Raw genomic sequence first — 27963 nt, forward strand, 5'->3', positions numbered from 1 at the left:
CGCGGCATGGCCCCGCTCGCCGCCTGGCTCTGCGTCGCCCTGAGGTGAGCCAGCTCTCGCCCCTCACCGCGCTGGGCTCCCGAGGGGACGAGGCGAGGCGGCGGTTGGGCGCGCGGGGGGCTGAGGTGGCCGTTGGGCACGAGGGGCTGAAATGGCCGTTGGGCGCGTGGGGCTGAGGCCGCTGTTGGGCGCGTGGGGCGGGAGAGGGGTCCTGAGACGTCCGTTGGGCGCGTGGGGCGGGAAGCAAACGGTCCGTGGATGCGTGGGGCGAGGGGGGGCGTTAAACGTCCGTTGGGCGCGTGGGACAGGGCGGGGGTGCTGAAATGGCCGTCGGGCGCAGCGGAGCGTACCCGAGGCGGGCTGCGGGGCACTGACGGCGGGACTCGGCCCTCCCCGCAGCATAGCCGAGGCGCTGGGGGGCCAGGAGCCGGATCAGGGCGACGGAGGGGACCTCTACTCGGAGAACATCACACGCATCCTCGACAAGCTGCTGGACGGCTACGACAACAGGCTGCGCCCGGGTTTCGGAGGTAGAGCCAGGCTCCCGCGCCGCGGGACGGGACCGGGGCGGGACGGGACGGGACGGGACGAGGCGGGACGGGGCGGCAGGAGGAGGAAAGTTTCCCGCAGCCCCCGCGGGGCTGCCCGGCCCGGCCCGGCCCGGCTCTGCGGCGGCCCCCGGGCCCCGCCGAGGGCAGCCGGGTGCCGCGGCCCACGCGTGCCCCTGTCTCGCAGGCTCCGTGACGGAGGTCAAGACGGACATCTACGTGACCAGCTTCGGGCCCGTGTCCGACGTGGAGATGGTAAGGGGCCCCCCGCGCTCCTTTCCCGGGATTCATTACGGTGGCATCTGAGTTGACCGTCATTAGAGCAGATTAAGAGGCTTAATCTCCCTGACAATCTCTGGGGCCCGGCAGAGCGCTTTGGCCGGGAGCTGCATACAGCTATTTCCCCTGCGGAATCACCCCGGGGCAGCGCGGCGGCTGCCCCGGCCCCGCACGGAAGCCTCTTTAGCCTCGTTAAGAAGGTTGCTCGGGTGGGTGCTGGAGCCTCCCTAGCCCAGCTAAGGTCAGCGCTGAGGCAGTTTTACCACTTTGCTGCTGGAAATGGCCTTTGGTCTCTTGTTCTGCCCCTCTACTGCAGTGTGCTCTGCAGGCTGCAGGAAAAGAAGTGGATGCCCTAAGGTGGCACCCAAAAGTTTGTCCATCTCCCACTCTCAGAAAGCCTTGGAGATGGCACTACCTCACACATGCATCAGTCCAACAACATCACTGCTGCTGCCAAGATTTAACTGCGTTTCCCTTCCACCACCCCAGTAGTGCACTGCTCTGCATGCTCAGGACAATAGTACCAAACATCCCTACGAAAAAAAGCTTAGCCTAATATTAACAGGGCCCCATAATCATACTGAAATGGATGTTTTAGACCTTCAGAACATTTTCCTGGTGAACATATAAAGCAAGCTGTCTGATAGCACGGCTTTTTTTTTTTTTCCCTCTGGCAACCAAACATTAATAGTTTACTTTAGCACACAGAAAGGGAACCGAGACATTTATATTTCCTTAAATCTCAGTCATGTGAATTAAATTATTTTCTCTGAGAGGACAATGAGTTTCTTCTTTATACATATAAATTTATCTGCTCATTGGTTAATTTGCAACTATTCATTAAAACAAGAAAATGAGTTTTTTTTTTTTTAATAGACTGGACTTTTTTTTTCTTCCTTTTTTTTTTTTTTTTAGTAACTACTTAATGATAATAGGATTAAGTGTATAAGTAGTAAATGAAATGCCATTAATGCGTATTAGGGTCTCCCATGGAGTTACTGTATACGCAGCAGCTCAGGACTGCTGGCCCATACACAAGTCACCTATTTGCTTTCCACAGGAATACACAATGGACGTTTTCTTTCGTCAGACATGGACTGATGAAAGGTTGAAATTTGGTGGGCCAACTGAAATCCTGAGATTGAACAATTTAATGGTCAGTAAAATCTGGACACCAGACACCTTTTTCAGAAATGGAAAGAAGTCAATTGCTCATAATATGACTACACCTAACAAACTTTTCAGAATTATGCAGAATGGAACTATTCTTTACACAATGAGGTAAGAGCCCTCTGCTTTTGGTTGACATTTGTTTTTCCCATATTCAACAGTATTCCTGAGTACCATTTCTTTTTCAATGCCGTCTGCTTTAATGTATCCTAGACTTACCATTAATGCTGATTGTCCTATGCGGTTGGTGAACTTCCCAATGGATGGGCATGCTTGTCCTTTGAAGTTTGGAAGCTGTAAGTTTTTCTATATAATTCAGCTTTATATAGTAAATATATCTGGTCTGCACATATGCAACAAGATCAGAAGTGAAATGCCAGGACATTACTTAATGGCATAGCTAAATTTTTTACTATATTTTTGTATTAAAAACTTACTCCCCTGAGACTCAAACCTTACACAGGCATTTGGATTCAATCACTGCAGATGACTTAACAGGATGTTTTCTGGTTTGTTATTCTTATGGAACTGCTAATGTGTCTTTAACAAGTCTTGCAAGCTGTGGTAGTTATTACAACATTACTCTTAGTTTTACAAAATAAAAAAAATTAGTTGATCCATTGTAATCAATGTATGTGTTTTGTAACAATTAAGAAGCAAAAGCCAGTATCTAATGGTTGCCACCCCAACCATTGCCTCACTATTGATTTTTTGCATTTTGCCATTAATGAGATTAGAAACTTATTGGAGTAAGATCCATTTTTCTATGGTTATTTGAACAATAGAAACCTTTGTGTAACTCATTTTGTCAATCGCTAAAGAATTATGTAGTCAGTTATAGTATTTTTTTTTCCCTCCATAATACAGATGCCTACCCAAAAAGTGAAATAATTTATACATGGAAAAAAGGACCCCTCTATTCAGTAGAAGTACCCCAAGAATCTTCCAGTCTCCTCCAGTACGACCTCATAGGACAAACTGTATCCAGTGAAACAATTAAATCTAACACAGGTAAGGTGTGACCACATAGAAACTACTGACATTATAAAATACATCTTAAAAGATAAATGTCAATTATTTTTCAAAAGGAACTGTTTTGTTTTCTTTCGTGAGTTTTAAAACTAAAATTTCAAGAATCTAATTATCATCTCTCAAAAGATAATTTTACAACTTTTTGTGCAACTCTTTCGAATCTCTAACTTGCAGGTAATTCAGTAGACTTTTGCTTTGTTTCAGAGAGGTCACTTTAATTTTTGTTATCAGTTTATTGTTTATACAACAAAAACCTACTAGTGCTTTCTTCAGAAAATAGCATATACTGTATTTTAAGGTGCAGCATGGTTTAAGCCTATGATGTTTACTCATATTTTGCAAAAATAATGCTGACATAGTTGTTTCCTAACAGGTGAATACGTAATCATGACAGTTTATTTCCACTTGCAAAGGAAGATGGGCTACTTCATGATACAGATATATACTCCTTGCATTATGACAGTCATTCTTTCTCAGGTGTCTTTCTGGATTAACAAGGAGTCTGTTCCAGCCAGAACAGTTTTTGGTATGCTGCATTAAGGTCTTTGCAACAGCTTTGCTTCACACATACCATTCATTCATCGCTTTCATTGCTTGTTTGTTTTAGGTGAATATTCACTTCAGCTGCTCTATTTCCACCTCCAAAGGAAAATAGGCTACTATCTCATTCAGACATACATTCCATGCATCATGACTGTTGTCCTGTCTCAGATTGTGTTCTGGATCAACAAAGAATCTGTTCCAGCAAGAACTGTGGCTGGTATTCATGTCTTTGTTCTTCTCTCATTCACTGCATTCACTGTATTGAGTACACTGGGTTGAACAGCTACTGTAATCCAATGAGGATTAGCTTTAAATTGGTAAACTGGTAGGTTTCAGTAAATACTAAAATTCAGTGAATACTAAAATTCAACCAAGTAGTTTTTCTTGTTTGTTTGTTTGTTTTTTTTGTTTGTTTTTGTTTTTTTCTTCTTCTTCTTCTTCTCGTGGTTGGAATTAATGCTTAGCACTAGCTGTGAAGCTGAGTGTTTTGTTTCCCATTTTTAGTGAGTGCTCTGCTATTATTAAAGCTAGCTTCCACATCCATTTAGGTATTGACAAACTCTAAAACTGCTCTTAGAGTCAAGGGCTAAGCTTTCATTGACTGGATTTTGCTTTTAGAAAAAAAAAAACATAGAAGAAATTAAGCAGAAATAACAAAGCTTGTGTAAAACTGTCTTAAAATTTCCAGGCCCATTTTTCTATTTTCCCTTAACCCAATATTCCTATACAATCCATTCCTGTTGTGAGACTTGTCTTTAGTAGCAAATATGCAGTTATATGTTCCCAGAGAGTGACTGAGCGCTGGAATGGGTTGCCTAGGGAGGTTGTAGTGTCTCCTTCCTTGGAGATACTCTGCCTGGACACAGTCCCGGGCAACATGCTCTAGGTGAACCTGGTTGAGCAAGGGGGATGGACTAGGTGATATCCAGAGGTCCCCTCCAAACTTAACCAGTTGGTGATTCTGTCATTCCCGCTCCATAAATTATGTATATCACAATTTAAAATAAATTTATAATTATAGTTAGCAACGTACAGAAGTTTGTCAAAAGTTGTTTCAGTAAAGTGGTGTTTCATGTTCGCATGCAACAGTATTCATAGAAGCATTATGAGACTGTATTGTTCCAAATATGCGATCCATCTTTTAGGAATGGTAAGTGAAGACAACATCCTCAGTTGCCTCTGAAGGAATATCAGTACCCTTCTTTTTTTGAAATCCCAATCTTAATCGGGGTGCAACTGAGCAGCATTAAATAATTGCAAACCCAACATTAGGTATTCATCAATTGGGATTTCTCCCCCTTTTTTTTTAAAGTTCTTACTTAAAAAAACATATATTTTCAAAGATGCTAACTGTTACTGAAACATAAAATATATAACAGGAAGTTTGTATTACCTGATGCAGCTTTGCCTCAGGTGGGAAGAGAAAGCCAATTCCGTGTTTAAAGTAATGTGCAAATAAGTCTTTGGATGATTCAGTAATAATTACATAAAGACCCTGAATCTTGAAATAATGACTCTTACATGTCATATTGAATAACAGAAATAGAATTAGCAAAAGAACATATTTTAAGAAAAATAGTAAAATAGTCACCTTTCTCAGTATTGTAAAAATTAGTCATTCTGGCATTTTAAAAGAATATTTCAATCCTTAACACATTCTTATTTCTCTCAGGCTCAGCCTGACTGTATAGTCCTAACTAATTCAGAACTTCACAACATCCTGGTCTTCAAATACCTTCAGTCTGAGGGGAGAGAAAAAAAAAAGCCAATTCTTTATGTCAAAAAAAAAAAAAAGATTTCTGGACCCAGTAAGAAAGGAAAGCTTTAAAATAGAGAAATGTTCTTGCTGCATCATATGGCAAATACTTATATTACAACAGTTTTTCAATTTTGCATCTAAGCTGCCTTCATTCTGTTCTAGGATAAATCAGTGGTAGAAGAATAACAACAGTGTACCCAAACCAATTTCTCACACCAAAGTCAATGCAGCAACTCCATTTTCTTTAAAAAGAGGTGCCAATTATCTTTTGCAGATAGTGTCACAATAAATACTCTAAAACTTTTGCGAAGACAGATTAATGGTTCTAAGGATCTGTTCTTCCCAGACCTTTAAGTAAAATGTGGGAGACAGAAATACCTGAAAATACACACCTGTGCTCTTTGAAATTGTGTCACTGAAAAACTTCTGCACATATGTGCATTTATCACACCTTACAAAACATGACATTATCAGAACCAGTTTAGAATAAGAAACATGGTTCTCTGAGGCCTAATTTTTAAGTATTACTTGCTATGTGTCAAGTGCTCTGAACTACATAACAATGGCTGTTATTTCAGGTATTTGTTTGTGTTGATTTGATCTCTCAGTCTTGGCAGAAAAATCCTCCATTATTTTTGTAGAGGAACACGGTCATCTTCTACCTTTCTATCAGGTCACTTTGGGAATTTTAAATTATCATCTATTCATTAAACTGTGTTTATAATAAAGTCTCAGATACAGATCTTTTCTTTTTAAGATACTTAATATAAATACTGAGATCTATATTAACAGATCTTTCAAACCCTAACAAGAAGTATTCAAAGTAGCTAGGCAAAGGTGAACAATCACCACTCAAACAATTTAATAAGTGTAGTTTGGCAATGTCTTGAACAGCTTTCCATAGTCCAGAGCATTAGATCAATATTCATGCCACATTAATGAGAGTCTCATCTATATCTCTAATGCCATAGGAGTCCTATGCCTTATTTAAATTCCTGCTGCAGTAAGTTTTTATTCAGGTTTGAAATACATATTTTTGTTATTAAATGGGACTACTCTGATTCTAATCTAATAACATTTTTACTGAAAATATTTTTTGATTTTTAATTATTAAAATAATCATTTTGAATATCTGAAATGGAAATATATTTCAGTGTATTTATACTGCTATTATAAAATGTACATGGCAGATTTGGGGAAAGTAGAGATCCTGCTTATTTCATAATATCTCCTCTTTATATTTCATTAAAACATGTTAAGTAATGACATTGGGGCTTAGTTAACCTCAGACAGCTGGCAAACTACATCATGTGAGAGCTGCAGGAAAAAAAAACACCCTGAAAATAATCAAGTCACACTGCCTTGGTGCTGCAGTGAGATGCTACATCAGTATGCAATGACACTGCATTCTTTCCACTCAGCATCACTCATAGCATATTGATTCATCACCAGAACATGACATTATATTATCTTTTGTTTTCCCACCTACCCTTTCCCAAAATGCAGAAAAGAGCAGAAGAGGGCATTCTCCAGCTTACCGTCTTTAAATACCTGCAATTTTCAGATTTTAGTAGGCATAATTTTAAGACTTTAAGAGAACATGAGTCATGGAGGCTTACATGTTACTGGATGAGTTTGTTCTTTGGAATATTTTTTCGCTTGTATCATGGTAGCAGGCAGCAGTGGGATGCAAGTACATTTCCCATGTTATTGATGAGGTACGCTCCAAAATAAAAAAAAAAGTTCATGACAGATATGAAGAGTATTATGGGGCCTATGAGCTATGTGATCAGATTTGTTGTATGAAAACAATATCAGGAACTCTAGAGAAGCAACTTTTCCAGCCTTGCAAATCTATGGCTGTGGATACGTTCAAATCTATACGTTGTTAGTAACTACTACAGATCATACTCCATGATTAAATTGCCCAGAGGACCAAACTTAGCAGAAATATTCGTACAATGGCCTACCACTTGTTTTAATGCAGGATTCTGCTCTGTTCAATGAACGTTATGTAAGCCATGGTCTGTCGGGGCAAAAAAGAGGATAACTGTTAGGAAGTTGGCACACATCAATCTGGATTTCTGCTGAGCATTTTGCTTACTAACTCTTAGGTAAAGCAGGCATCTTTCAGAGTCTGAACCTGAATTTTGTTATAGCCATGTTTTTTTTCAAAATTCTAAGCATCAGCAAGGTGGCAGACAGCTATCTTAACTTTCAGTCTGCTTAACGTATTAAGGATTTTATTCAGAGCTTGTAGAAACACAAGCCACAGAACATGAATTAAGAATTTGAAATACTTAGCAACCTCGCTAGTTACCTGATAGGTGGGATGACTGTTAAAAACCAAGAGGACATTAAATACATATAGGTAGATATATTTAAGAGTAGCAAGGTTGAAGCAAAATCCTAATGCCTCCATTTTCTTTCTCTTATTTTCAAGGAATCACAACAGTTCTAACAATGACCACTCTAAGCATCAGTGCACGCCATTCCTTGCCCAAGGTGTCCTATGCTACCGCCATGGATTGGTTCATAGCTGTTTGCTTTGCCTTTGTTTTCTCTGCACTTATCGAGTTTGCAGCTGTCAACTACTTTACCAATCTTCAGACTCAGAGAGCAATGAGGAAGGCAGCCAGGGCAGCAGCACTGGCAGCAGCGCTATCAGCAGCAACTGTACCGGCAGAGGACGAGATTGTCTCGGTAATTGCTTGCTTTTCTGATAATAAGCATCATATAGGATGAGGCAGCTGAAGTAGCGAAGGCAAAACAATATTAAAGTGATCTTAACCTGAAATAGATTATGTAACCAGATCGTGTTTATCAATCAAAGGAGTTCTTAATTCCATAAAATGAAAAGACCTTACTTATTCATACTGTTTATTTAAATTTGAAATATGATTTGATATAGAGATTTTTATTTAGCAGGATATTTGGTGAACACCATTAGGCTGTTACCCATAATATACTCCCTTGAGCAATGCTATAGGTACTGTGGTCAGGCAGCCCTGTGGTTCTCACCTCAGAATTTCTACAGAATTTTTAGAAACAGTAGAATGAATGTGTGCATTGGCCAGATGATTATGGGATCACTGTAGTATACTGGTACATACCATAAGTGGGTCATCTAGAAGAAGAGGAATTAGCTTTTACATAAACTTGGCATCTGTTACTTTCATAAAAATCTGTGTCAGTGGAAGCTTGAGGAAAAAACATAAATTTAAAGATTAGAGACAGATTTTATACATCTGATAGACAGGAAAGCTTTTTGGCATCAGAAAAAAAAGAAGAGTTATTTCCAAATAGTAGTCCTGATATCTTCTGCTAAGTAATTAAATTTGTCTCATAAAATACGTTAATACATTTATAAGTACAGCCCTCCTGTTTTCAAGATCAGCTTTAATACCATCTCATTCGCCAATCTGAGTGCCCTTTTACAAAATTTTTGAATCTGTATTTGACCTGAAAGTCAACCAAGAGCAACTGAATGTCAGGGCAACGCCTCATTGCCAGTATAGTCATTCTTTTATGCTTCCTTACAAATAACAGTTAAAAATACACGATTTAGGCACATTCAACTGTTAACAGCTAATAAGCTCCACTTAATACTGAAACAAAAGCTGTACCACATCTTGCTACTTGACCTCGTTGGAGCTAATCAACAAATCTTCTTTACTTTCTGTGCTTGTGAACCGCATTTACAAATTTAGTGCCGCAGACATCATAAGGGATTTTTTTTTTTAAACATTGTTCCCTCAGCACCTGCAGAACCAGGAGTAAAGATTCTGTAATTTTCCAAACAAACTTTCAGTTCAGAGAAGATTAAACTAAAATTATAGTTGTTCAGCTACATACCAGTCAAAAACTTTGTTGTTTTCACCTCTTTTTTTTAATGCTCAGAAATATAACAAGCAATCATTTCAAGCCCCAGTCTGTTTTTTTACAGAGATAAGAAAAGACTGCATCTTTCCTATACATTCTCTGTTTTTCAAATTTCCCTTTATCATAGGGTGGTTCCAACTCTGGGGAAAATACATATATATATATAGATATATATATACTTGTTCTGTTTAGGTCCCTATTGAGTGATAAGAAGATAGGACCTGAACTATTCAGCAGTTGTTATTGCTGCTGAATTCATAGCAGCCGGTACAAAGGCGATACACGCTCCCGCAAATTCCAGGAGCGCTACTGTTGCAGGAAAAAAATACCCCTCTACAGATCCCGAGTGCACTAAACATGAACTTGATGACTCTGGCTACCCCAGGTACTTGTGCGTGAGATTTACATGTTCTCTCTATAACCACTGATCAAACTAAAAACAAACTAAAAATTTACACATGAATTAATAAAACAGCAAAATTAAGAATTCCAAGACATTAGTCTGTCCAGTTTCCTTCTTAAGAGTTCTAGCCATAAACAAGCACAGAGCTGAATACAAGACATTTCTAAAATTTTAAATCTTATTTTTAAATCTTTTCTCATTAGTTTTTTTGAAGTCAAGCAAAAGCAAAATATTAAAAACAGGTAGGAAGTGCATTGCAACAATTTCTTCTAGAAAATTATTTATTGCTAGCTAGTAACATCTAGATATAGAAAAGAAGAAAAGCCAATAAAATCAAGGTCCTAGGTAAAACCAATCTCTAAAGCAGCCTACAGTATCCACACTAGTGTCCTAGTCTTACTCAGAGCTCATATTACCAAGGCAGCTGTTTTCAAGCCTCAGAAGTCCACCACTTTTTGTTTTCCTCACAGGACCAATCCTCCCTAAGAACCTTCCTCTTTGTAGTAATAGAAAAAGAAAAATCAATAGACACCAAAAATAAGGCATAAGGCACAAGGGCAGGAGACGCCGTCAACACGGCTCTGGACAGGCCAAGCCGCTGGACTCTGCTAGGTTGAGAGGTCCCATTGCCCGTGCAGAAAGATATGCTGGGAAAAGGAGTAATTACAGGATTAGCAGCTTTAGGGATGTTTTCCCTTCTTTATAGCGAAGGTAGGGAGGAAAGAACTTCAAATGCTTGGGGATTCTGTTATAATGTGATACATAAGGCAATACTGCAATGTATTTTCACCTTAAATCACTTGAACAAACTGCATACTAACAATGTAGTTAAAAAGCCAACTGCATGAATAAATTAGATAGCTATTTTTTCAGAATGATCATCCTCCTGGCTCTATGTTTCCATAGATGCATTACTGCTCTTAGGGCAGCGTTGTTTACATAAGGCATGTAGCATAATACTTGTTTTCCATGCTATGAATATCTAGGAGCTGTTTTGGGATCCCTAGCTCCAGACTTCCCCCCTACTTAGACTCAAACCTCTTTGGCTTATCTGCTTCTAAATTCCTTCATTGCTTTTCCTTCTACATCGTCTTTCTCTGATTGTTGCCAAGTTTTCATTCTTTATCTCTCGTATAACTTAAGTTATATCCTCTCTCCAGCTTTTCCCCACCCCCCCCCTTTTTCCTGCCCCCAGTCTTCTTTCTAAAATGTTTTTTTTTAATTGATTAGGAAAAAAAAAGATTAGAATCCACTCTTATTAAAAATGTCTGCTTTATTTGATTTTTAAAATTTTAATTAAGATGTTTGCCTGTTTGCCTTCTCTCATGCCTTGAGCTTTGCTTCCTTGTTTTTCTAATCGAAGGGGAGTTTTCTTCCTCTATTACACAAGGTAGAAAAGTTTCATCCTCTTGCAATGTTAGAATGTTTGTATTGCAACTTCTGTGTACAGAGATTGTCAAAAAATTAACTATATGAAGGGGCAGATACAGGATCAAAAAGAATCAACAGTATCAAAAATAGTCATCTGTATTTATAAAAATGAAATAGCATTTTTAGATGGAGAATATTTCTTTCTGAAGACTGTATAAGTAAGTTGCATTAGCTTTGGGGTGTCCACTTGTAGAAATCAAAGTCAGATATACTGGGAATTTTTCATGGCTGTATAACTCCCAATGATCAGTAGCAAGGGTAGGAGTTAAGATACAGATTATGTTTTTAATAATGCATTATCTAGCATTGCTCAAAGAATGGCTAAAGGACATTTTGGTGGCAATATCTTTGTTTTCTCTAAACTAGTACATTCTGTAGAGGAGAAGAGCCATTCTTCTTTCTGTAAAAAAAGCCTGGAAAGATGGCTTGAGCAGAAGTGAAAATTTGAGAGCGCTGCAATGTAGTTGGTTAGAAGCTTTTGTTACTCGAATGGGGGCCCGACTTGATCATTTTAGAAATATTTGCAGAGTATATTATTTTTTCATTCCAAATTAATAATTTTATGTGAAAAAAATCAAAATACTATCAAAACTTTCACCTATGAGTCTAGTTCATTTTGTTCAAAATCTTATTTTATTCCAATGAATAAATCTTTTCCAATCTTGGAAGCTTTTATATGGTCCAAAAACTCTACACTCTAAAAATAAAAATGGCACAAGTCTAAATCCTGCTACATCATAGGAATGAAAGTTAGAGTAACTCTTGAAGTTATTGTACTCTACTGGTTTAAATGGGCAGGCTATGTGCTCAGTTAGCTCATGACAGCCCAGGATGACTGTTTTGGTGTCAGGAAAGCCTCTCTGTTCACCTCAGTTAGCTGAGAGCAGAACTTGGCTTGCTCTGTCTGTCAGCTGCAGGCAATCCCTGTGTGAAATACAAAACTATGGGTGTTCCACTCCAAAATATGACAGCAACAAGCTGAGCGCTCATCTGGACCCTGACAGAAGCCTATTTTTATTTACGTGGTGACCAAGTGGTAGTATGTCAAAAACAGACATTTCATATTATATATAGCATACATATGAAATGTCTGCTTATATATGATGATATATTAATATGTATCTATGTGTGTATATATGCATACTTAGATAAAGCATTGTACCATTTAGCTTTTTAGTCCCCTTGAAAACGTATATTTTCTACATCAGTTATATTGTTTTATCCTTGTGGCTTTCTTTATCCAGAGTATCCCACTTCTGGAAATTACAGTGGAAGGGGAGTTGGGGACACCACCTGGAATGCACTGTTAAAGGGAGAAGGTCACTCTGTGACCTCTGACTGCACACTGTGGGTCAAAAGACATCCTTTCCATGGGGAAGAGTACTTCTAGAGACAAAAGATGGTTGGAAAACGGTAGTTTGATTATAGTCATATCCTGAAGAGGTGATAGTAAACAGAGAAGAGTGCACAGCACAAATATTGGTGGGAGAATTTCTCTCTCGCTACAAATAGCCCTGTACCTGTGTTTCAAAATAGCAAGCCTCAAGCAAAAAGGATTCTCATTCTCTTTAACACCCCTTCCCAACTGCAGAGCAGCCATATGTCACTTCAGTGTAGAGGATTTAGTTTCCTATAATAACATCAGAATATACTGAGTATGTTTAATGAGTATCCTAGTGTAGCTGAGAGCAGTTCTATTCAGATTATCAATGAACCATTGTAAGATTGTCCTAGAAACAGCTTTGTACATTAAAGACTCAGAACATGGCACTTGCAATCCAATTAGGGAGATCTTCCTGCTCCTCCACAACTGCAGATTATCAAGCACACTGTTGGAAAGAACCAACAACTTAGAATTATATTGACTCTTTGGCATTCCAACAAGCAAAGTAGATGCTGATCATTTGGTTCCGTTTGAGTTAAATATTTGTCTGATTGACAAAGCAGGGCAGTAAGGAAAGGTCAGAAAGAGTTGCAATCTACACCAAAATGCAAAAGTACAGGAATTACCTTCTTGGCCTTAGACATTTTTGCTGAATTTTCAAGTCTAATTCCATATTTTTATTTTTGCTAGAAGGAAAAGATAAGGCAAACTATAAATAGAGAGCAAAAACAACCTCTATATGAGTTGTGTAATTAAGTCTCCTGCAGACGTGCAAGAAGTGGTTTTTATGTGCCGCAGAGGTTTAACAAAGCAAACAGAGGTTGAATTTTGATTACTTTTACTCAGCTCCCAAATCAGAGTCCTGTTATGTATCCAGGATTACTCTGGACTAGCAATTATAAGTTTCAGAGCAGAATCTGACTTTGAACATTAGAGTGGGAATGGTGCCTTTTTTGAAAGTAATACTCACATATGCTCTCTACTTCTAATGGCACTTGATTTATTTTTTTTTAATGCAAAATAAAAAAGCTTCAGGGTAGTGAAGTAACAGTCTCTTCCTTACCACCTTCAAACTGATACTAAGGCTATATTTTGAGAGGTGAATTTCAGTCCCAAAAAGTAAAGAATTTGAACATGACTTTGGCATGTATGAAGCAAGTGATTTAACCTTTTCACCAGGGTAAAGACCAATAAAAAAGTGTGGAGGGTAGTTCTTCATAAGACGTCTAGGGAGGGAAATTTACAATCCCAAAAATGGTTGCCTAAAGCTAGGAGCCATGAATTTTTTTTTTTTTTTTTTTTCTGGAAAAGGGATTTTTGAGGATTTAGTAACTAAGTCACAAGCACCTGATTTCATCCATGCAATATGAATGTTTAAAATTACTTAAATTGTATGTATTAATGAGACATGCAGAAAGAAAGTCTACATGCTGACTTTTGGTCCTAATTCTGTTATGTGATATCAGCAAATCCTGTACCTATAATCCAATAATTCAAAAGGAAAAGGAGAAATATTATGTTTTTCTCTAAACTTTTAAAGTTTATTCCCATCTGCCCTATGAGGAGAGGCTGAGGGAGCTGGGCCTGTTCAGCCTGGAGAAGAGAAGGCTGAGAGGGGATCTAATCAGTGTCTATAAATACCTCAAGGGAGGGAGTGAGGAGGATGGAGCCGGCCTCTCTTCACTGGTGGCCACCAACAGAACTAGAGGAAATGGCTGGAAACTGAAGCACCAAAAGTTCCACAGGAACTTAAGGAAAAATTTCTTGACAGTGAGGGTGACAGAGCCCTGGAACAGGCTGCCCAGAGAGGTTGTGGAGTCTCCTTCTCTGGAGATCTTCCAAACCCGCTTGGACGCAGTCCTGTGCCACGTGCTCTAGGTGACCCTGCATGTGCAGGGGTTGGACTAGGTGACCACCAGAGGTCCCTTCCAACCCTAAGCATTCTATGATTGGTCTTATTTTATTGTATGGCACTCACAAGGAAGGCACATGAACTTAAGTGAGTAAAAGAGATGTATGCATGTATTCATTTATTTAAAGTTAGCTGGCTTTTGAATACATAAATGAAGTATTCATGTTACTGTTATATCATAAGCTGAACTGATAGCAAAGATATATATTTACAGTACAAAGGAACAGAGATCTTTAGAAAATTTTACATATATGGATTTTTGAACTATCTTGAGGAAAATGTAAGAATGAAGTATATTTTCAAAACACAATTGGTTTCCATATAAAAAGAGAAAAAAAACAAGAATTAAACGTATTCTAAAGTAATATACCCCATACTAGTAAAAAAAAAAAATAGGGAGAACAATTTACTGAGAGCTTTCTAAGATGTTCTGAGCATGAGTGAATTCTAGTGACAACGATGAGAGGTGTGAGAGATCAACACTTTTATGGACAAGATGAGACTGCTCTGTGAGATCAGATAGCTAAGCTGCAAGAGCTTAATAGGATCCAGACTATACTTTCTAGCCTATATACCAATACCTGTCTGGTGCAATTTTATTATACCTCACATTAAGCAATGATGTGTCCTGTGCTACTGGGCAGTCATACATTGTGGCAAGTTAAATTGTCTAATGGGAATAACATTCCATAGGAGTGCAAAAGTGCCCTTTTAAATCAGAATTGAGTAGCTTAAAAATACATTATTCATTATGATAGCATCTCGTGCCACTTATAGGTTTTGTTCTCACTGTAGCTATTTCTACAATAGTCTGTACTATTTGAATAATTGGCTGTATGAACTATGCAAAACAGGAACAAGAATAGACCCACTCATTCCTGTTATCTCTGCTGAAATTTCATCACGTCACTGCAGAAATCTTTGTCAAAAGGAAAAGCTAAACCTAAACATAGTAAACAAATGACTGTAACTGCTGTTCAGAACTTGGATGCCATAGAAACTACATGGCTTTCTCCCACTTCCTCTTCTTGATTTAGCAGTGTTTTCTAATAAATTTGGGTCATTTTTTTTCGGGCACCAGGACTAGTCTGCTGTCAGCTACCAAATTGAGAAACATCTTCACTACAAGTCTGAGGTAAATTTAGACTTTATTTCCGTATCCTCGGTAGTGGCAGACAACCAAGTCATCTAGACCCTGTCTTGCTGGATTAGCAGACAGGGGTGTCAAAAACTATAAACAATTGTTCACTTAATGATTTACATCAGCTCTGAACCATACCCTCAGCAACTCCAGGGTGTCAGAGTGTAAAAAATTACTCAAGGTCTTGCTTAATCACTTGTATCAATTTGAAACAATATCTTCAGCATCTGAAGAGCATGGCAACTGCAGCATTACTGAAGCAATAAAATGTACTCACCCTTTTCAAATAACAGAAGAGGTTATTTTAGAGAATGAGAAGGGAGCCATCTCTATTGACCCAAAGGGATCTAAAGAGGTCCAAAAGTGGGACCATAAAACTGTTTTCAGCTAAGCATTGCTGTCCTCCCCAGATTCTGAGGATATATACATAATCTCCAACTCTTAAAAGATAATTTTCCCTCTATAGGAGTATGTGTATAATTTAACAATTAAGCAATGACCAATATAATATTTTTCAAGGGTTCAGACTAACAAAATAATTGTATTACCTTTGCATTGCAGAGTATGTCCAGTACAGAAGATCATCCACAAATCATGCCATGTTTGTTCCATCTGTTTTAGCCATCACCTCAGAACTACTGATTCATGCTTGCACAAAGCAAAGCAAATCTGACCTAGTCTGTTACCAGATAAGGACTGAGATATACCTTCATTATTCCATTTATTCACCATTTATTCACCACAACAGGCCAAGCCATCTTGCTTGTAAAACAAGAAACTACATTACGACCCCCACAGGGCAGCACAAAGCAGAGCATACAAGCAACTTGAATGAAACCAGTGGCCCTGGCTCTGTCAGCTGGTCTGTTCATGGAACGAGATTATTATTGTGATTATGAAAGTGAGCATGGCTAGCCCTCTCACTGGTTGTGACACATCCGTAGATGATGTTCCATTTAAATCTCTGCTGCTTGCTATGTAACCGGAAAACACAAAACTAAGCATATGTGTTCCAAAGAGGCACATCCTCAGAGTATGACACTTAATATCCATTCAAAGCATGATACTCATTTAATGTGGAGATGACAACATGAAAGGAAGAGGGTATGGCAAGTAGGAAGCGTTGATGGGATGCAGAGGAAAAAGGGCAATAGATAAAAGACAGATAAAGAACAGTGTGTGTGTGTGTAAGAAAGAGAATAAGATATTGTTGTCCTCTCTTCCTTATCCTTAGATTAAAATTGACTTCAAGAAATCCATCTCTCTCCACTTCCAGTTGGATGCCAGTACAGTCACCCACAAGCAGAAATTGGCATTGTGTTCTAGCAATGTAGTTTGCTCTCGTTTTTTTGCAGTATAAAAGGACTGAACCCTGAGAGGGTAATCTCTGTTAGATCTCCTTTTTTTAAATCATACCTAGCATTCCAGGTAGGTAGGTTAGGCTTTTTTTTTTTTTAATCTAGAAATTATTGCTAGTTTGCAAGTATGACCCATGTATTTCAACACATGCTCATTCCTTTTTTTTCCTAAAGATGCAGTCCATCTGAGTTACAAAAATCTATTTCCATGCATAGAAATGCTAGGGGATAAAATCATGATACTGAAAGTAGGCTACACTTAGGTAAATAATTATCACTAAAAGATGCTCAAAGAATCACGTTCGAAGTTCTGTACATAGCTAGCAATTTTGCTACCCTAAAAACATTTAAATGTTTCTATTGTGATTTACAATAGATACACCGTTCTATTGTAACAGTATTTACATGGCCTAAGACTCTCCTTATTAGCTTCTTTTATTTAATCATCTGTCTGACCAAAAAGCTGCTTATTTAACCCAGAAATATCTATCAATATTTTGCAATTTGACTGCACAATGTTTTTCATCAGTGATCTCAAACTAAGTTTTGCAGTCATTCCTCCCTCCATTATCCTGAGACTCAAGCCTAACTAAAATATTGCTTGTTAATGTTGCTTGTTAAAATCCAAAATACTGCTGCCCATTAGCATAAAACTTGAAAACTTCATATCAAAACAATAAAAAAGAGAAGGTCTTGTTTACCTTCTTCTCAGCCATTCAGCATGTCTTGTAGCTGCTGGCATGGATCTGCATTCCTCAAGGCGAACTCTGGTGGTGGCTGGTAGCAGGGGCTGCTACGTAAGATTTGAAAATATCCTCCCTGTTGGATGCTACTGTGGAACTGGGTGAAAAGTGTACACTGTGATAAGGCATGAATTCTGTGATACACTCAAATCCAACTTCTGCAACTATGACATTTTCACTTCTCTTGTGAGAGTTAAAAAAAAAAAAAAAAGGTCAAATAAAACACGTCACGATATAGATGTTGACCTCACAATTAAGGCGATAAACACTAAACCTTCCTTGGGTCAACTAAATTTTAAGAGATTTTGTACAACTCTGGAAAGTGGAGCTGGCTATGAATATTGCACAAGTATGACAATTGTGAGGTTTCATTTTGCCATAAATTACAGTAAAAATAGTCCCATTATAGTTAGGAGAAACTTGGTCTTCATTTGTATATATGACACTGCTGTAGGAATCATATATTTGAAAACTGAATTTCAGTCTAGAAAAAAATGAGATTTTGGTATGAATGCCTTTGGCGCCTGTACTGTTAGTTCATTACCTTCCCTTTATCAGTTTTCTAGTTTACCAACAGTTAGTTTGGGGAACCAATAACAGTGTGACAATTTGGCTCCATTCAGTATTTTTCAAAACTTATCAATGGATTTGTACAGTGAAGAATGCACTGGAACCAATACATGCTATTTAGTTTAAAGTTGTTTCATATTTAAATAAGCTTTAGTCAGACACATGCATTGAAATTTAGACACACTTACCTCCTTGTGTGATCCTTTTAATGTTGTCTCGTCTTTTTCTTCCCCCTCTTGTAACTTCCCATTAGTAACATACTGGCAATATGGAGTGGACATTCTTTTTCTCTTTTTACAGCAAATGTAAATGTAGGCCACAAATGTACCTCTATTTTTCTCTTAGCTGCAATTTCTTTGTATCATTCTCTAGCATAAAAAAAAAAAAAGTCAGTAAGTCAAATATTGCAAAACCTAGAGTTGAAAACCACGTAACCATAAACTAAATGTTGTTTATTTTTTCCCCCCACACAGCATTCTGATTCCAATTGTAACCTGAAGAAGCGAATAAACTCAGTAACATCTCAAGCAGAACAGTCTCCTCACGCAAGCATAATATCAGATATTACATCCCAGTGTCAACCAGCGTCTGCTGCTCCACCAGCCCCACCGCCACCACCACCACCACCTATTGGAGGGACAAGTAAAATAGACCAGTATTCTAGGATCCTCTTTCCAGTGGCATTTGCAGGATTCAACCTGGTGTACTGGGTTGTTTACCTTTCAAAAGACACTATGGAAGTGAGTAGTAGAATTTTATGGTACTCAGTTATAATACCTAATACATGCACTGGACCAATGTTCATTTGGTTGTTCATTTAATCTTGCAACTCTGGTTAACCAGCTCTTTGCAAGGGAAATGATTGATATTACTTTTCTGTAAAAATCAGCTGTGGCTTCCAGTAATAAAGGCATTCGGGGTACAATGCCAAAAAGCAATTTGAAGCTAAGAAATATAAACACTTCTAAACTATATGGCACTGAGTAGGACACAGACAATTATGTAAGGCAGTATATGATGCTGTTCTCAGCAAATACTCAAATCTTGTGTCTTCCATTACTTAAAATTCTTATCTGTAGTTAAAGAATGGCAGAACATTTGTTGAAGCAATGCAGCAAAGGAGATAAAAACCTTAATGTCCCCTAAAATTTCTTCAATGAGGTAATAAGATAACATTCTCAAGAAAAAATATTTCATGTGCCTTCCAAACACTTATCAATAGGGCAAAGAATTGGCTGCACTCAGTGCACACAAGATACAGTTCTGATAAAATGTATAAGAACAGGGACTCAATTGTAAAATTGACTTTTTCTGTTCCTTTAATATAACTGGACTGTTTTATGCAGATAGAGCTACTGAATACTTGGCTTGAATTTGTTTGAATCAAGCAGTAAGATATCCTGTCTTTAGATTTGCAGGAGGTCCAGAAGAGATGTGTGCCTTAAATATTGAGCATGCCTAGAATAATCAGTCAGTGATTAGCTTATTTTCAAGCCATTATTAAGCTTCAAGTCTTTAATGCTTTAATTTCCTAATTTTTCCTTCATATAAATACAGCTAATGGTGTCCCATTTTGTTGGTACAAAATATATTTATTTGCCTTTCTGCTATAGAGTTTTGGAAACTTTTTAAAACAAAATACTCAGTTGTCAGTAAAATCGCTACATTTAGCTATATTTAGGACAGCTAGATAATGACGATATTTAGACAATACTGAATGCAAAAACTCCATATGTAAACCAAAGCAGAGGTTTGCAATCTGTTATGAGTGGTGTGCAGATTATACCTTCATTTCCTAGATTAGAGGTAAAGCAGGCAAAGGGAAATCTCATGGAGATCCAGGAGATGTTGCAGCTCACAGCAGCAAGATAGTATTGATCAGCCGAGTGGTTGCAGCTTGCCCCTGCTTGAAGCAGAGGCTACTAGCTGCTAGTTCTACTGATTTCTGCTGCTAGGATGATCTGGAAAGCACTGCCTCTCAAAGAGGGTGTGTGCTGCCAAGCAGCTTGTAGGAAAGCAGGAGGGCAGGAGGATGCGAGGCACCATCTCTTACAAACGTTGCTGCAGATGTCTCTCTCAAGAGGTCACAGCTGCTAACTCCTGGCCACTCAAAATCTGTCCATCCATAAATTTAGCATTTGTGCCAGAGATACTGATCCCTCTTAAAATATGGACTACGTGTGCACATTATTTGTCACAATCAAGAGAAGTATTGAAAAAGCTCATGTGTAATTATGATAGCTTCTGGTAGCATGCTGTTTAGGGGCTACTTAGTTTATGCAGCTTGCCACAACTGCAGTGATTTCACTGAACCATTAACATTTTGGATATAGAAGTGTTTAGAAGATGGCTGCTGAGTTCCCTTGGTAGCTATGAAATATTTATACTGAACTGTGTACAATAAGTGTTATATTAGAACTAGCCATCTGAAATACTAAAAGCTAGGCCAGAATGCTGACTGTAAAAACCTTTATAACATTTCACTTCTGCAAACTCAAACTTGCACAAAATTCAGTAATCACTTTCTGTAGTATTGTTAGAGAATGACAGAAATCCACCAGCAAGATTTGGAGAAATGGAGAATGTGAGCAATTATGTAAGACATTAAGTTCTGCATTAATTGCATTTTTCTGTTTACTCAGTTCTAAATAGCAATGGTTGTGATATGTATTTCTGGGTTTTTATTTCCCTGCTTGAGCAGGGAGATTTGACTAGATCTCTAGAAGTCCCTTCCAACCTCAACCATTCTGTGATTCTGTAATTCTATGTTCTATCAAGGCTGTTTTTGCTTTAAATATGTATAAAAATGTTATCTCTCCATTCAAGCAAAGAACATACAGAATTTAGATGAGCAAAGCATGGCATGCTCAAAGCCATCTCAGCTCAATTACAGACTCAGACCTAAAACATCACGCATTTGTACAATACTACTCAGTTATCGAGTAGTATTGTACTTTGTGAAGAAAGTGCATTTTATGTGGTAAATATTAGCTTTTGGAGTTACTGCTAGAGTTAAACTGTCTTTTGTTTAAAAAGAAAAAGGCAATAGAAATCTTATCAGCTTGAAATAGGAAATAACCAAACTGCCTGGGCACAGGTTCTTGTAGTCCAGCTGTCCCCGATTTTGATTAGTGCAGTCTGGAATGTGCTTCACTTGCATCACTCCAAACAAGCGTTGCTTGATTGGAATTTCTACACTGGTCCCAATCTGACACACAAGACATCTAGTCTCCTTTGGGAATTCTCTCCACCCAACAAAGCACTGCACTTGGGGAGCTCATTTCCCTGCCTTTGACTGCTTAAGGGCCTCAGAGGAGCCTGATGACACCACAGTCAACTACTGACATTACACATGTTATTGCAGAGATTCCTATATTGAATAGCTACCTACACTCATTGGATGGCCCATACACAGTAATTGACAAAACTATAGAAGTTAAGCTAATGTAATCTTTCACCTGCATTTTGCTAGACTGCATATTATTTGAGCCTCGTTTAACTGAAAACATTAAAGAATAAAAATAATTTGAAAATATTTACATAAAATAACTCCTTTACAACATAAAGGTTATTAAAGATAGGAAATATGAAAATATGAGATCCCCATGATTTGTACATGCAAAACAATCTTGCCAGTTTCCTATGATGCATGTTCTTCTGCAAAGCACAATAATGCCCACCAGCCAAAAAGCTCTACACAGCAACAAACACCACATATTCATATATATTACTCAAAGTTCTTAAAAGGAGAACAAATTTACTTGACAAATGGTAAAGTTATTCTTTTAATTTCTTATACATGCATTTCTTAAACCTTGCTAAGTCCTTAGCACAATGATTTTAATAGGTGAATTGCATGTTGTGTTTAATGTAATTTAAATTATTAATTTAAAATTTAGTTCACTTAGAAAGTAAATACCCCTTAAATTAGAAAAATAGGTACACAGACTACTTAAGCCTTGTCATTCATAGTTCACATTTTTATGCATATTATGACACCTCTTTTTTCAAGTAACCTGCATCAGTTATTATACAGAACATTATGTTACAGTTTTTCTGTATTAAAACATGGACTAGTGTCTGCATGGAGTCAATCAGTCTAAAGGAGATGATTTAAAAGTTTTCAAGATAATCTGCAGGAAAATATTACAGGAGATATCTAGTAATTTTTTTTATCCTAAAGGTGTGAAAAAAGTAAAAAGTCATTGAACACGCTAAACACGCCAAGCACTTGGCTCAGAATATCCATGTTCATAAAGCTTGCCAATCATATGGGAGAATAAAGTCCAGGAGAAAATAGTTATATTAAGCTACCTATAATTAAGCTTTGTTGATCCAGACAATGTATTTCAGATTGAGAAGAATCTCCCTTCTCATATAATTATATTTTAAGCCTGCAGAGACAGCAAAAATTAAAGGTAACAATTGATGTGGTTTTCTTAATACATTATTGACTATTTGTAACTTAAATTTGCCTTTTCTTCCAGTTTTTTGAACCAACTGCAATGCATCTTCGAAATGATCATCAGCCCAATTGAAAAGTAATAGAAGGTTCACAAGGAAAATTATTGAAGAATTTGTAACATTTCAGTTACTTGAAAGGATATATCTCTTCACAGGTGCTCTAATCAAACAGGAAACACTCATATTGAACTTCTCCTGGAAACATCACCTGGCCAATTCAAAAAAATGGAAGTTGTACAGAGTTCTAAACATACTTTCTTATAATTTGTTATTTGATTCTTCTATAAAATAGTTACTTTGTTGAATGGTCAAAGAATATGAATGTGTATTTGTTATAGTACTTTTGTAAATGATTGAATGTTTACACCCACATGCACCATCAGACCTAGAATTATTTTTCTTACTACAGTTAGGTTGGCTAAAGTCAGATTCTGAACTGGTAAAACTTATTACAGCTTCACTGAAACCTTAGAAGCTGCAGTGATTTTTATCTGTTGAAACTGGTCTAAAATAAGACAATCCCATGAAAGGAAGCTACACTATCCTTTTCTTCTTCTTTAAAACTATAAGCAATATTTGTAAAAAAAGTATAATAAGGAGAAAAACTGTTATAAGATTAAGCTGCTTAATTATGATGGTATTTTTGGTGAGAGTGACAGTGGAAGTACAAACTAATCACAACCAATCTGAGGGCAGGATCTGGGAATGGCAGGATTGACACCAGGAAGTTTGAGGTTCAAAAGTGGACAGACAACAGCAGCTTCCCATCAAGCAAAACACAAGCCTATGGCTGCAGGAAGCTTCCCGGTAGCAAGTCCCCACATCTGGGGAAACAGCTGCATTTTATCAGCTGTTGTACTGAACTGCCCACAGCAACCCACCAGGACCCTTTTGCAGCAGCAGGAACTATCAGCTACTTTATCACTCTCACCAAAAATGTGCAGGATTTCTTTCATGTTTCCTAGTCATCACCTCATTGTACATTCATTTTTCAGCTCCATAATCATTGTTAAGAATGTAATTAGTTAAGATATACCTAACTAAACCAAAACCAGGCCTTCGCGTTGCAGGGATAATGGAAACTCGTGGGCGGCAAAAGCACCCAAGCAAATGTTACAAGTAGCAAAACATAAATTAAGGACTCCTATCCTGAAATTAATTCTAGTATATCAAAACTCAATTTATTTGAAAGAGAAAAATGAAATCTGGCATTTTTTTTTTCTCTCTAAACAAATATCTCAGTCTCTATGAGAAAACAATTAGGGTCTGGCTGGTTAAGGTAAGTCATCAAAAGCTGTGCTGGCAGTGTAACAATTTCAGCTATCTAAGGACCTAGCACTAGCTGTTTCTCTCCTCCCATTTTGAGGGCCCTATCACTTGTACTAGTGCAGGAATTGGATCACTGCTTGATCACATGCTAGATCACTTTTCAAATTCCCTATATTCTTTATCTCTGTAGAGCTTGGATATGGGCAATTTAAGTACATTTGATTCAGAAACAACTGCTGTCTGCAGAAAGACCGTTTATCCTCCCCCTAGCAGCAGATTGGCATACTTGGATGTATTTCTAAGTGCACTGAATTTTTTCTTTAGTTTCTGGGAAAACAAATTTGTGAAGTTTCACCCTTTTAGGCTTTCATATACCATTTTAAAAATAAAAGCATGGACCCCACTCAAAATTATAGTTTATGTATTTACATGTCATTTTGCAAAAAGCAAATTGTGTTGTAGGGACACAATTAAATTTCCAGTGTAACTATACTTATTTTTGATTCACAAGCTTATTCTGTGTATTGAATATGTTAGCACATGCATAGTATTCTCAGAATCCTTTAAAATTCTTTTATTTTTTTTCCACAAAATCAAAGTGTCAAAAAGATGCAGGAAACAAAGCTGAATTGGTTATTGCATTTCCCTTGTCTAAAGAGAACTCTAAGTTTTAGAGCAAATCTGGAGAACTATTGAATAATCAAAATTTTCATTACAGTGCAGAATTTATATGTACAAAATACTAGTAACTGCCTAAGTAGTAGAGTGTATCAGCACTTAAAACATACTAGCAGCACTTGGTATGTGACTTTTTAACATAACCACAAAGACTGTTTATCTTGTTTAGAAGGAGGACAAGACATGTGGGCGAAATAGAAACAATTCTCTACCTGAATATTAGCAAGGGAACATGCATTTTTGCTATTAAACACTTTGTAGAGACATGGGTATAATCAGTGAAAATATTAATAATGTCCAATTGTCCCTTAGAATACTTGCTATTTATGTCAGCTCCTTTATGTTAGCAGGTTATGCTTTCCCACTAACCAAACAAGCAACTCCGTGAAGAATCGATGAACTGGTTTATATATGTGTATTTATATGTATGTATATTTGTATACATTATATAGAATATATAAATATATTTAATGCAAAGCTGAAGGAAAGCAAGGTGGGTTTTTCCAGCCTTTTTGAGCACATGCAGTAGGAAGAGCAGGAACTAAGGCAGCTGTAAGGGATTTTGTATGTGCAGAACAGGACGGACACAGAGCGAGAAGGATGGAAGTTACCTTGAGCTATTACCCCGATAATATATTTGACATTGACCTAGCTTTCTATGCATCCTAGTGGGAAGTTTTCAGCTCACAAACCCTCAAAGAGATCATGGGCGGCTTGAATTCCTCTTCAGTGTGTTCTGCTTCAACAGAAATGGGAGAAACAGAACTAAGGACAAAATTACAGAATAATAACTTAGATGCAGTTGAAATCTCAGTTACATGCTAATCTCCACTTTCATTGTGTGGGGAGTTCTAAGGTTCTCCCCACACTGTCTTTCATGACTTCTGAACAAAATAAAAATCCAGCAGCTCAAGATATATATGGCACTCTAGATGAGCTCTGTGATCTGTGTTCAAAGAGTAATCCTTACCAGGAGCTAACACAAGCAGTGTATAAATCCCTGAAATATGGTTGTGAATATCAAAGTCCTGAATACCTCTGTTATGTATTCAGCTCGATATCAAGTACTGTCCATGATTTTGATGCATCTTGTCAAGGTACTCGCTTACTGGTTTTGTTATTATTATATACACGTAAACAAAATTCAAATGCAACTTGGTCTTTGTTTAGTTTTGTTACATTCTTGTTTCTCTTCCAGTTCATGAGAAGAGCATTCCTCAACTACTTCACAGCATTCATTCTTGCAGGATTTTCCTGTAATCAGTAAACAATTAAAGCCTTTCAAGTCTGTTCGGATCCTGTCTGCCACTTGGCCCTACGAAGATAAAAGTCCTTATCCAAAAGCAGAACTGGTAGAGACTTCAGGAGAATAAACTGTTCCATTCTTAATCTCTTCCATGTTTTCTGATTATATTTGAGACATCGCAAAACAGAAAGGTTGTCTAAGATGCACAAAACATCCCCCAAGTACCAAAGGATCCATACAAGCAGCCATCTTGAGGGTCTCTGGTTTGAAAAACATTCTGAATTCTGTCCAGAAACAATCCTAACCCACATGTATAATACAGTTACATAAAATTAGGACATCACAAGTTTGTAGACATTCATAAAACATTTAAGATGCATTTTTGCTAAACCAAAAAATAAAGCCCAAACTTTGCAACACATCTGGATTGTAACCAAATGAGTATTTTTAGACAGCAGTCATTAATCATGACGTTTATGAAAACATCATCCGTCCCCGGTTATGACTAGACTTTTTTATTCCATAAATAAGACTGAAGTTTTAATAGTTTAAGAATATTCTTTAACCTTAATTCTTTAGTAAATTCTTTACATGCCTTAAGTAGCAAATACTGTTCTTTGGCCAATATGAAACTAGATATTCAAGCAGTATTGCAAAGGTTTGGGGTAGGGGGTTTCATGCCTGCTTTATTTACCATAGAATTTTCATGGAGCAGGTAGAAATGCTTTTGAATTAATAAAACTGACCATCAAGACCTTTAGTGCAATGTTTAACATCTACCACCTATAAATAAATCAAAACATTTACAGTAGCTGAATGTCATCCTAGCTGTGGATAATATTAGTAACACAGCTATTGCACAAAGTTGACTTATCTAAAGGCAAAACTTCGTGTGTCTACTTGGACTATCTGGAAACATGCTCCTAAAGAGAGGTATAGGGAGTGGTTTACACATTTAAAATCAGGTTTGAGATCTGTGGCAGGTGTGCTTCTTCCCCAGTCCAGCCTGACTTCTCACACATTGCCCTCATCAGATGTTAAATGACACATTATCTGATCTGGTAGTTGCCTCCATGATCATAGTAAGAGACAAGAAATACCAAAATTCCAACCATACCTTTTAGAGCTTGCATCCACCCTCTTCCTGTTTACCAATTGAAGAGACTCATTGTTATTTAAGACAACGCAAATAACTGGTGATCGCACTGGGAGAATGACTTCAGAGAATTATTAGTTCCATAGATTAATCTATGGTAAAGAAGAATTGTGGTGCTGAGATAGACAGGAAATGTTTGGAAATGGAATATTTTAAAGCTCAATTCAGTAAAAATCAAATATTTCAAGGCAGAACTATCTTTGCCATATATGAACAAATGGATGCTTTTTGGTCAATGTCTCCATTTTAATAAGCTATGAATTCCTCAGGGGCTAAGACCCCTGACATTCTTTTTTGGTATTTTATGTAGAAATATTCTGTAGTCTTCTCACTTGTTTCAAGCATACTTTTGTGAACCAAAGTGAAGCCTTTTAATACTGTGTAGTAAACAATTCATGGAAACAACTGACTTGGCTAAATTGTTCCTAAGTTACTCAACAACAGCTGCACAACCTCACAAGAGTAACTGGGTAAGTATTAATAAGGAGTAATTTTTATGAACACATGTGAGACACCCAGAGCACAACCTCTGTACTACCTACTCATTTATTGGGTTGATTCCTGTGCTACCTGCTGCCAAGGGCAGATTTTCTCTTTCGTTAATTAACTTTATCCAAAGCATAAAGAAAAAAGTACTAAAACAAGTGTTAAATACATTAAAACTGTAATGTACCACTGAACATCTTGCATTTGGCAGGCAGAGGTTGTAATCTAAATGTTAAGGCTGAATGTCTAGGTCATTTTATTGTATCCTGGAGCAGCAAAAGCTTGTGAGCAAAATCTGGAGTGCTGTATGGTGCCTTCCATCAGCAAGGGATGTCACCAATGGCTGCCAGAGCTCAAATCACCGACTGAGGGCAAGGAAAGGCCATTACTTGATCTTGGCATTTGTGAAAGACTTGGGACATTTTATGTTCCCTACAGACCTGCCTTTACTCCTTTCCCACCTGCCAAAAAAGGTATGGCTTATTCTAGGGAGTAAAAAAAGCATTCCC

The 27963-nt window shown here is 37.7% G+C and overlaps 1 protein-coding gene across 1 annotated transcript; it reads left to right on the plus strand.

The window, feature by feature from the left end:
• The first annotated feature begins 428 nt into the window (after positions 1-428).
• On the plus strand, positions 429-22699 carry GABRA6 (gamma-aminobutyric acid type A receptor subunit alpha6). Its single transcript, XM_088522614.1, has 10 exons — positions 429-530; positions 736-803; positions 1888-2108; positions 2211-2293; positions 2865-3008; positions 3403-3555; positions 3637-3789; positions 7775-8034; positions 18629-18895; positions 22643-22699. The coding sequence occupies exons 2-10, from the start codon at positions 801-803 to the stop codon at positions 22691-22693; spliced, it is 1335 nt and encodes a 444-aa protein (XP_088378740.1). The 5' UTR covers positions 429-530; positions 736-800; the 3' UTR covers positions 22694-22699.
• The last annotated feature ends 5264 nt before the right edge of the window (positions 22700-27963 follow it).

Source organism: Tinamus guttatus, unplaced genomic scaffold (genome assembly GCF_059628265.1).
Source record: "Tinamus guttatus ecotype Peru unplaced genomic scaffold, ASM5962826v1 Tinamus_guttatus_pri_ptg000155l, whole genome shotgun sequence".
Classification (NCBI taxonomy): domain Eukaryota; kingdom Metazoa; phylum Chordata; class Aves; order Tinamiformes; family Tinamidae; genus Tinamus; species Tinamus guttatus.

Excerpts from the sequence above, each read along its gene's own strand:
- GABRA6 (XM_088522614.1), top strand. Across the intron at positions 2,294-2,864 it reads TCCTTTGAAGTTTGGAAGCT|ATGCCTACCCAAAAAGTGAA; the intron begins GTAAGTTTTTCT and ends TCCATAATACAG. Across the intron at positions 8,035-18,628 it reads CAGAGGACGAGATTGTCTCG|CATTCTGATTCCAATTGTAA; the intron begins GTAATTGCTTGC and ends CCCCCCACACAG.